Source organism: Zophobas morio, unplaced genomic scaffold, assembly GCF_036711695.1.
Source record: "Zophobas morio isolate AGI-343-1 ecotype UQ-CSIRO unplaced genomic scaffold, CSIRO_AGI_Zmor_V1 ptg000031l, whole genome shotgun sequence".
In the NCBI taxonomy this organism is placed as follows: domain Eukaryota; kingdom Metazoa; phylum Arthropoda; class Insecta; order Coleoptera; family Tenebrionidae; genus Zophobas; species Zophobas morio.
The window spans coordinates 10,805,314-10,815,771 of NW_026972136.1; the positions used below are offsets into that span (position 1 = coordinate 10,805,314).

At 31.0% G+C, this 10,458-nt stretch overlaps 3 protein-coding genes across 3 annotated transcripts; 2 read left to right on the plus strand and 1 right to left on the minus strand.

The window, feature by feature from the left end:
- Window positions 1-143: 143 nt before the first annotated feature.
- Window positions 144-1,793, plus strand: LOC135139204 (eukaryotic translation initiation factor 3 subunit E). Its single transcript, XM_064069339.1, has 4 exons — window positions 144-322; window positions 374-652; window positions 710-1,636; window positions 1,689-1,793. Exons 1-4 carry the CDS (start codon window positions 233-235, stop codon window positions 1,713-1,715), a joined length of 1,323 nt encoding a protein of 440 aa, XP_063925409.1. The 5' UTR covers window positions 144-232; the 3' UTR covers window positions 1,716-1,793.
- A 64-nt stretch (window positions 1,794-1,857) lies between these two features.
- Window positions 1,858-2,714, plus strand: LOC135139206 (uncharacterized protein). The gene is made up of 2 exons (XM_064069342.1): window positions 1,858-1,963; window positions 2,017-2,714. Exons 1-2 carry the CDS (start codon window positions 1,949-1,951, stop codon window positions 2,635-2,637), a joined length of 636 nt encoding a protein of 211 aa, XP_063925412.1. The 5' UTR covers window positions 1,858-1,948; the 3' UTR covers window positions 2,638-2,714.
- On the minus strand, window positions 2,623-3,467 carry LOC135139207 (mediator of RNA polymerase II transcription subunit 10). Its single transcript, XM_064069343.1, has 3 exons — window positions 3,085-3,467; window positions 2,955-3,038; window positions 2,623-2,903 (listed from the first exon to the last, which is right to left on the minus strand). The coding sequence occupies exons 1-3, from the start codon at window positions 3,204-3,206 to the stop codon at window positions 2,714-2,716; spliced, it is 396 nt and encodes a 131-aa protein (XP_063925413.1). The 5' UTR covers window positions 3,207-3,467; the 3' UTR covers window positions 2,623-2,713.
- Window positions 3,468-10,458: the final 6,991 nt, after the last annotated feature.

Genomic DNA, 10,458 nt, shown 5'->3' on the forward strand with positions numbered 1-10,458 from the left:
ATTGGGCAGTGAAAAGTTGCTTACGTGCATGTGTAATTTTCATTTTCATTTGTATTTTCTGTTATGTGGTAGTTTGAAAAATAAAATGATTTAAAAATGTGCGCTTTGATTTTGACAAGTATGACATGTGTCAATGGCCAACCTAAAAACGTGTAATTCTCCACGCTGGCGTGCGGTAGCCATATGTGAACCACATTTCGCTAATTTTAATTTATACAAAATAAGTCTCAAAATGGCACAGTTTGATTTAACGTCCCGCATGGGACAATATCTGGATCGGCATTTGGTGTTCCCTTTGTTGGAATTCTTGTCCGCGAAAGAGGTACGCATTTATTTTAAGGTTATGTTCCTTCTCTAAAAGACTAACCGGCAGATTTACGATGAAACGGAACTACTGAAAGCCAAATTGGACATTCTCAGTAAAACCAACATGATCGATTATGCCATCGATATCAGAAAGCAGTTGTACCCAAACGAAGAAGTTCCTGAAGATTTGAAGCAAAGGCGTGTTCATGTTGTAGCACAACTTCAAGAACTTCAGCAAGAAGTACAGCCAATTTTAAAAATTATGGCGGATGATGAAGTCATGAAAAACATGGAGAATATGAGGGATTCCAAAACCTTGATCAACTTTCTAGCAAAGGACTATAAAGTAATTTTTTATTACAGTTGATTAAATAACACACAAACATTTTTTTCTTTCTTATAGTTTGAAATCGAGATGATTGAATCTCTGCACAAGCTCGCCAAATACAGATATGAATGTGGCAACTATTCCGTATCAACGTCCTACCTGTACTTCTGCATGCTAGTGTTACCACCTAGTGACAAAAATTACTTGAGCGTCCTTTGGGGGAAATTTGCCTCAGAAATTTTAGTCCAGAATTGGGACTCAGCGTTGGAAGACTTGAACAAGTTGCGCGAATATATAGACTCCAGCCCGAATCAGTTTGGTGGAAACAGCCTCCAGTTGTTGCAACAACGAACGTGGTTGATCCACTGGTCATTGTTTGTCTTTTTCAATCACGCAATGGGTCGTGAATTAATTATTGAAATGTTTTTATACCGACCACACTATTTGAACGCGATTCAAACAATGTGCCCCCACATTTTACGCTACTTAGCCACTGCAGTTATTATTAACAGAGTGCGTCGATCGGCTCTGAAAGATCTGGTAAAAGTAATCCAACAAGAGAGTTACACCTACCGGGACCCCATAACCGAATTTTTGGAACACTTATACGTCAATTTTGACTTTGATGGAGCGAGGCAGAAACTGCACGAATGTCAGTCTGTCCTCTTTAACGATTTCTTTTTGATTTCGTGTTTAGATGAGTTTGTTGAAAATGCGCGTCTGATGATTTTCGAGACTTTCTGCAGAATTCATCAATGTATCAGTATTGGAATGTTGGCTGAGAAGTTAAACATGAACCCCGAAGAAGCGGAATGTTGGATTGTTAATTTGATTAGAAATGCTCGACTTGACGCTAAGATTGACTCAAAATTGGGGCACGTCGTCATGGGAGCACAACCTCTTTCGCCGTACCAGCAGTTGATTGAGAAAATCGACACCCTATCAGTTAGATCAGAAACTTTATGTGGGTTGATTGATAGAAAATTGAAGGCAAGAACCGATGTAAGGAATTTCAACTTGTAGATGGCAATTTTGAACATTTATTTGTTTGCAGATACGCTGGGGGAATCAAGATTTTTGAAGACGTTGTGGTTTTATAATATTGTAATAATAAGTAATGTAATTAAATAAATACAATAAACTTTGTATGAGCTGGTAATGGTTGTTTTTGTAATTTGTGTTTTGGCGCCAATGCAGCTGATTGGTCGACGAGAAACGTGAACTGTCAAAATTCTAACCTAATTCAAGTCAAAGCGTTAGCCGCTACAAAAAATAGAAATATTTTTTAATGAATTTGGACAGAAGTGTGTAAAAATGGAAGTAGAAAAAGTAAGTTTTAACACGTTTAGCGATTAATCGAGCAATAATATTCCAAATTAAAGGAAGAAAGCGAAGAGATACCATCGACAAGTTCAAACCCTGAAGAGGATCCAGGTCCGTCTCAGGCTAGAGTTGAAACCGAAAGCGATGACGAGGATATAGAAATTCCTTCAATACTTGATAGCATCACACAACAACAAATTGATGAATTTAGGCCTTTTCATGAACGTTACTTTGAAAAAAAGTACTGCACGAGATTCACCACAGATACTGTTAATTTAGACACGTGTGTCAGAATACACACTAACAAAATTAGTCTCATATATCTTTCAGAGAAGCATTCAGTCATACAAAATCAACAAAGGTTGCAGTCCATCGATTTCCAAGTGAGTAAGAAAGTGAATCGTTTGAAGAACGCAATGTTTGGTAAAGGTAAAAGGGGGGCCCAACTGTTACAACCTGATTCTATTCTTTGCCACATGGAGACTGTAGATGGGGCACGCTACCCTGTTCACGCCTGTGTTTATGGTAAATTGTTAGAGATAAACAGCAGAGTGATTAAAGAACCAAATTTTTTGTTGGATGATTTAAATGAAGGTTTTTTGGCTATAATTTTGCCAGACTTGCGAAGGCATGAGGAAAATGTTAAATCGTTAAAAAGCGTAGAAGAATACAATACTTAAGTTTAATCATTTTGATAAGACAATTTGTATTTTTGTAACATAATAACTTATTTTTAAATAAAAGTAATTGACTTGTTTATTCATCTCCCCTGATTGCTCTGTATTTACTTAATTCATTAGGAAACGTCTTGCTTAGTTCCAGCAGCATGTTTGCTTTGAACTTGCGGTAGGCGTCGATTTTACCCTTAACTTGTTCGTTTTTAGCCAGAGCTTTTTCAATGCAGTCTTTTGTGTATAATTGAGGATTACGTCCTTGATCAATGTAACTAAAATTACAACATTGTAACACAATTATTACAGACTTTTGTGAAACTTACTCAAAGACTTCCAAAGGTACATGTACTTCTTGTACTTGAGATTTTAATTTGTCTACTTCTTGTAAACCATGTACTAGAGCCAACCTAAAACGTGGTTATAAGATGACGAATATTTTTAGCTATTACTTACAATTTTTGGTTGAGCACATTCTGGCTCTGTGGTTGGAAATCGCTAACAATGATGTGGATTTGTCGCACATTTTCGATGAACATTTCAAGTTGAGTTTCTAAATTTTCCAAAGATGATGCCATACTCTTGCGAAAGTTATGTTGTTTACTTGAAGTGTTTGCTTTTCTGTTTCAAATAATGCGGCGTTGTTTAATGTTGATAAAAAGTGAGTCTATGTGGATTTATTTAACGCACTCTGCATTTAATAACCACTGAGTAGTTTATAACTTTGCTTACACTTTGCTAATGTTTGGTGTTCTGTCAGTTGTCACATAGTTACACACCAAAACGTGGGGTACGTGGAGAGAGAAACAATTATTTCTCCTCGAAAAGTACACATTGGCCGAGTAAACTGCAGAAACAATACGTGGAAATTGTAGCTCCGCCCATGTACTTCTGCGCGGCGTTGTGATTTGTACCAATAGTATTTTTAAATTTGAGAAATTCCCTAAAACCCTGTGACGTCATTTGGTGGTTGACAGAAAACTTGCCAAGTAAGTTTAAAATTTTGTATTATTAATTCACAAAAGATTTGATGCCCCCTTAAAAGTTTAACAATGAATTATTTACAATACAATGAATTATTTACAATAATAATTATTTTTAAATTCGCTTTACTATCAAAGGCGGGTTTCACCGCAATACATGGGGGTGTTCGCTTTCGTTATTTTGTTTTTTCGGTTTTTACAAATACGCTGGTGTTTATCGATGATATCGGTAATTGAATCTCATTTGAACTCTTCGCATATATTTGACATGATAATTAACAGTTGGTGAATTGGTGCTTTGTAAAACAGGCCCAACCACTAACCAATCAGAGAACAGAATGGTCAACATTTTTGCAGAAAGGTAGCATAAAGCCGGATTAAAAGACGAACGTCTCGTCTGACGGTATAAATTGTTTCTTTGTCCATAAGTGGTGTAATAATGAAGCAACTAACGTATTTTTTGAATAATTACATTTTCAGAGAGAGTACCAAAGTATTTTGTCTCAAATGAAGGGCAGTTTTATGTAGAAAAAGCTTTTCTTTCTCTCAGTGCCAATAATAGGAGTTACTTTTGAAAATTGTAAACCTTTCTAAATTTCCTAAACTAAAATAAATAATATTTGTATTTCTATGTGTAGAAGCTTTGAAAAATAGCTCTAATTTCTCATTAAAACCCGTTTATGCATTTAGTTATCCCATTAGTTTTTGTATTTCAAGAGAAGGTTCTTTGTAAGGTCGAATTATTTCTATTAAAGCTGCTTTATTATTTATTAAAAAAAAGCTTTTTTTATAAAGTATTGGCTAAAATGCCTAATTTAGGCATTTTACGCAATATAATAGGCAAATAGGCACTAATACTGAAACGCATTTAAATATAAGTTTCGCACGAAAGCCTATTTTAGGAATGAAACGGCTTTCGTCTTACGATCTGTTCTTTATTTCGGATAAATAAGAAATGGAGAAATAAAAAAGAGAAACAGGTACCTACTAAAGATGACGAATACGAAACGAAAAGAAATGCGAAATGGGAACTGGAGATCGCGAAAAAAACAAAGCAGAAATGAAAAGAAACCAGAAGTGAGTAGAAACGTTTAATGATCAATGAGAAATAGGAAATGCGAAAGAAGAAAGCAGAAATGAAATGAAACGGGAACTGAGAAGAAATGATTAATAAGAAATCCGAAATCATAAATGAGGTGAGAAATTAGAAAAAATCAGATATGCGAAATGAGAAATGGGAAATGAAAACTGAAAAATGAGAAATGCACAATGACAAATGTGAAATGAGTAACGAGATAAGAAATGGGAAAAAATGAGAAATAGGAAGTGCAAAATGAGAAGTGTATAATGCGAAATGAAAAATGAATAATGCGAAATGAAAAATGAATAATGCGGAATGAGAAATGCGAAATCAAATGAATGAGAAATAAAAAATGTTATAGAAGAAATGAAATGATACGAAAAATAAGAAATAATTAATGAGAAACGCGATATGAGAAATAGGAAGAAAGGAGAAATGCGAAATGAGATGTGCAAAATGGTAAAGAAAAAGTGAGATGAAATGAGAATTGAAAAGAAATGATTGATGAGAAATGTGAAATGAAAAGTGAGGTGAGAAATGGGAAGAAATGAGAAATGTGAAATGAGAAATGGGAAAAAATAACAAACGAGATGTGCGAAGTGAATGAGAAATGAGAAGAATTAATTAATGAGAAATGTGAAATGAAAAATGAGGTGACAGATGGGAAAACATGAGAAATATAAAATGCGAAATGAATAATGTGAAATGAGAAATGAATAATACGGAATGAGGAATGGAAAATGTGAAATAATAATGAAGTGAGACATAGGAAAAAAGGAGAAATGCGAAATAAGAAACGCGAAATGATAAATGAGATGAAATGAGAAAGAATAATTCATAAGTAATGTGAAATGAAAAATGAGGTGAGGAATGGGAAGAAACGAGAATCTGAAATGAGAAATAGGAAATGCGAAATGAGAAAGGAGAAATGGGATGTAACGAGAAATGAGACGAAATGATTAATGAGAAATGCGAAATGAGAATTGCGAAATTATAAGTACGAAATGAGAATTGTGAAATGAGAAGCAGGAAAAAATGAGAAATGAGAAATGGGAAATGCGAAATGAGATGAAAGGAAATTCAAAAGAAACGATCAATGAGAAAGGAGGTGAGAACTGGGATGAAATGAGAAATGCGGAACGAAATGTGCGAAATAAGAAACAAGAAATGCGAAATGAGAAGTTAATAATGTAAAATGAAAAATGAGATATGTAAAATGCGGAACGAATGAGAAATGCCATTTTTTTTATATGCAACCTTCGTAGTAGAAAATTTGCGATATCTAGGTTTTTCATTTTTTCGATGTCGTAATTTTTCGATGTCAGTTTTGTGATTTTCAATTTTTCGATTCTGCAAGTTTTCTTCCAATTTTCAATTTTGGGATTTTTCAGTATTCCGACTCTTCAGTTTTTCGATTTATTGAGGTTTCTACTTCTCGATTTTTCAATTTTTCGATATTTTAATTTTTCAGTTTTTAAAATTTTAGATTTTTCGATTGCTCGATTTTTTAATTTTTCGAATTTTCATATTTTAGACTTTTCAGTTTTTTGATGTTTCGGTTTTTCAATGTTTCAATTTTTGCCGTTTCCAAATTTGTAAATTTTCGATTACTCAATTTCCCGGTTAATCGATTTTTTAATTTTCCAATTTCTCGATTTCTCGACTTTTCCATGTTTCGATTTTTGAGTTTTTCAATTCTTCAATTTTACAGGTTTTTGATTTTTCAATCTTTCGATTTTTCGACTTCGATTTTTCTTTTTTGCAATGTCTCGATTTTTCTTTTTTTCGATTTCTCATTTTTCGATGTGTCAATCTTGGGATTTTTCAATTTTTAGATTTTTCAGTTCTAGCATTTTTCAGTACATATTTCGATTTATTGATGTTTCAATTTCTCGATTTTTCAATTTTTCGATATTTTAATTTTTCAGTTTTTAAAATTTTAAATTTGTCGATTGCTCTATTTTTTAATTTTTGGAATTTTCATATTTTAGACTTTTCAGTTTTTTGATGTTTCGGTTTTTCAATGTTTCATTTTTTGACGTTTCCAAATTTGTAAATTTTCGATTTCTTAATTTCCCGATTAATCGATTTTTTATTTTTCCAATTTCTCGATTTCTCGACTTCTCCATGTTTCGATTTTTCAGTTTTTCAATTCTTCAATTTTACAGGTTTTTGATTTTTCAATCTTTCGATTTTTCTTTTTTGCAATGTCTCGATTTCTCATTTTTCGATGTGGCAGTCTTGGGATTTTTAAATTTTTCGATTTTTCAGTTCTGGCATTTTTCAGAATTTCGATTTATTGATGTTTCGATTTCTCGATTTTTCAATTTTTCGATATATTAATATTTTAATTTTTTGATATTTTAATATTTCAATTTTTTAATTTTTCGAATTTTCAAATTTTAGATTTTTCAGTTTTTTGATGCTTCGATTTCTCGATCTTTCGATTTTTTAATTTTTCAATTCTTGACGTTTCTAAATTTGTAATTTTTCGATTTCTCAATTTCTCGAGTAATCGATTGTTTGATTTTCCAATTTCACGATTTCTCGACTTTTCAATGTTTCAATTTTTCAGCTTTTCAATTCTTCAATTTTCCGATTTTTCGACTTCGATTTTTCTACTTTGCCATGTCTCGATTTTTCATTTTTTCAATTTCTAATTTTTCGATGTGTCAGTTTTGGGATTTTAAAATTTTTCGATGGTTTAATTTGTCTTCCATTTTTCAGTTTTGGGATTTTTCAGTATTTCGATTTTTCAATTTTTCGATTTATTGTTGTTTCGATTTCTCGATTTTTCAATTTTTAAAATACTAGATTTTTCGATTTCTCGATTTTTTAATTTTTCGAATTTTTATATTTTAGACTTATAAATAATATTTAAATTTTTTGATATTTTAATATTTCAATTTTTTAATTTTTCGATTTCTCGGTTTTTCGATTCTTCAATTTTTCAGGTTTTTGAATTTTCAATTTTTCGACTTCGATTTTTCTACTTTGCGATGTCTCGATTTTTCATTTTTTCGATTTCTCATTTTTCGATGTGTCAGTTTTGGGATTTTCCAGTTTTTTGATTCTTCAATTTTTCTTCCATTTTTCAGTTTTGGTATTTTTCAGTATTTCGATTTTTTACTTTTTCGATTTAGTGATGTTTCGATTTCTCGATTTTTCAATTTTTAAAATATTAGATTTTTTGACTTATCAATTTTTTAATTTTTCGCATTTTGGACTTTTCAGTTTTTTGATGTTTCGGTTTCTCGATCTTTCGATTTTTCATTTTTTCAATTTCTCAATTTTTCGATGTGACAGTTTTGGGATTTTTCAATTTTCGATTCTTCAATTTTTCTTCCATTTTTCAGTTTGGGTATGTTTCAAAGTATTTCAATTCTTCAATTTTTCGATTTATTGATATTTTGATTTCTCGATTTTTCAATTTTTTGGGTACATTTTAATTTTTCAATTTTTAAAATTTTAGGTTTTTCGATTTTTCGATCTTTAATTTTTTGAATTTTCAATTTTTAGGTTTTTCAGTGTTTTGATGCTTCAATTTTTCGCCTTTCTCGGTTTTAGATGTTTCGGTTTTTCAATTTTCCATTGAACCGTTCAATTTTTCGATTTTTCGGTTTTTCGATTCTTCAATTTTTCAGGTTTTTGAATTTTCAATTTTTCGACTTCGATTTTTCTACTTTACGATGTCTCGATTTTTCATTTTTTCGATTTCTCATTTTTCGATGTGTCAGTTTTGGGATTTTCCAGTTTTTTGATTCTTCCATTTTTCTTCCATTTTTCAGTTTTGGTATTTTTCAGTATTTCGATTCTTTACTTTTTCGATTTATTGATGTTTCGATTTCTCGATTTTTCAATTTTTAAAATATATTAGATTTTTTGACTTCTCGATTTTTTTAATTTTTTGAATTTACATATTTTGGACTTTTCAGTTTTTTGATGTTTCGGTTTCTCGATCTTTCGATTTTTCGACTTCTCGGTTCTAGATTTTTTGGTTTTTCAATTTTTCGATTTTCCATTTTTTCAATTTATCAATTTTTCGATATTCTAATTTTTCAATTTTTAAAACTGGTAGATTTTTCGATTTCTCGATTTCTAATTTTTCGAATTTTCAATTTTAGACTTTTCAGTTTTTTGATGTTTCGGTTTATCGATCTTTCGATTTTTCGACTTTTTGGTTTTAGTTTTCGGTTTTTCAATTTTTGACGTTTCTAAATTTGTAATTTTTTGATTTCTCGACTTTTCCATGTTTCGATTTTTCAGTTTTTCAATTCTTCAATTTTTCAGGTTTTTGATTTTTCAATCTTTCGATTTTACGACTTCCATTTTTCTACTTTGCGATGTCTCGATTTTTTTTTCGATTTCTCAATTTTTCTTCCATTTTTCAGTTTTGGTATTTTTCAGTATTTCGATTCTTTACTTTTTCGATTTACTGATGTTTCGATTTCTCGATTTTTCAATTTTTAAAATATATATTAGATTTTTTGACTTCTCGATTTTTTAATTTTTCGAATTTTCATATTTTGGACTTTTCAGTTTTTTGATGTTTCGGTTTCTCGATCTTTCGATTTTTCGACTTCTCGGTTTTAGATTTTTTGGTTTTTCAGTTTTTCGATTTTTCATTTTTTCAATTTCTCAATTTTTCGATGTGCTAGTTTTGGAATTTTTCAATTTTCGATTCTTCAATTGTTCTTCCATTTTTTAGTTTTGGTATTTTTTAGTATTTCGATTCATCAATTTTTTTATTTATTATTGTTTCGATTTTTCAATTTTTCGATACTTTAATTTTTCAATTTTTAAAACTTTAATAGATTTTTCGATTTCTCGATGTTTTAATTTTTCGAATTTTCAAATTTTAGACTTTTCAGTTTTTTGATGTTTCGGTTTGTCGATCTTTCGATTTTTCGACTTTTTGGTTTTAGATTTTTCGGTTTTTCAGTTTTTGACGTTTTTAAATTTGTAATTTTTCGATTTCTCAATTTCCCAATTAATCGATTTCTCGATTTTTCAATTTTTTGGATTTTCAATTTTTAGATTTTTCAGTTTTTTGATGCTTCGATTTCTCGATCTTTCGATTTTTCGACTTTCTCGGTTCTAGATTTTTCGGTTTGTCAGTTTTTCATTGAATTGTTCAATTTCTCAATTTTCCAGTTTTTCGATTCTTCAGTTTTGTATTATTTCAATTTTTGCAATGTTTTAAAATGAGAAATGCAAAATGCGAAACGAATGAGAAATGTCATTTTTTTATACGCAACCAACAATATAGTAAAGAATGATAATACAAGACGAAAGTATTTATATTGCCGTCCATCACAATATATTTTCGACCTATTTTACCGAACTTTTTTTTCGTCTAATTTCCGTTCGCTTTTACATATGAATCCGAAACTAAAACAAGCTACGTCCATTTTAATGAAAATTGTGACGGAATAGTGATAATGGAATTTATAGTTTACACGATGTATATACTGTTATTACTTCGATCGTAATTAAAAATTGACGTGGGTAAAACTCAACATTTTATTTCTTAATAACTCTAATTTACACGACTGATTACACAACGATTATATATAAAATAATTCCGGCGCAATTTGACTGGACTCGACTCGTTAACTGAATAATAATCGTTCCCGAAGGTGCCCTCTATTTAAAGCCATACTTCCTTCTAGATGTTGGGCGATCGGGGTCTTTCTGGAATACCCATCACGAGTTCCGCTTCCAGGTTTTTCTTTAGCGAGCGCCGCCCGCCCGCCGATGAGTCAT

What these genes read in the sequence shown, in the direction of transcription:
- LOC135139204 (XM_064069339.1), top strand. Translation starts at nt 233, where the DNA reads ATGGCACAGTTTGATTTAACGTCCCGCATGGGACAATATCTGGATCGG. An exon ending in AATTCTTGTCCGCGAAAGAG is followed by an intron (nt 323 to 373) that starts GTACGCATTTAT and finishes ACTAACCGGCAG; the next exon opens with ATTTACGATGAAACGGAACT. An exon ending in TTCTAGCAAAGGACTATAAA is followed by an intron (nt 653 to 709) that starts GTAATTTTTTAT and finishes TCTTTCTTATAG; the next exon opens with TTTGAAATCGAGATGATTGA.
- LOC135139207 (XM_064069343.1), bottom strand. Translation starts at nt 3,206, where the DNA reads ATGGCATCATCTTTGGAAAATTTAGAAACTCAACTTGAAATGTTCATC. An exon ending in AATGTGCTCAACCAAAAATT is followed by an intron (nt 3,039 to 3,084) that starts GTAAGTAATAGC and finishes ACCACGTTTTAG; the next exon opens with GTTGGCTCTAGTACATGGTT. An exon ending in GTACCTTTGGAAGTCTTTGA is followed by an intron (nt 2,904 to 2,954) that starts GTAAGTTTCACA and finishes TTGTAATTTTAG; the next exon opens with TTACATTGATCAAGGACGTA.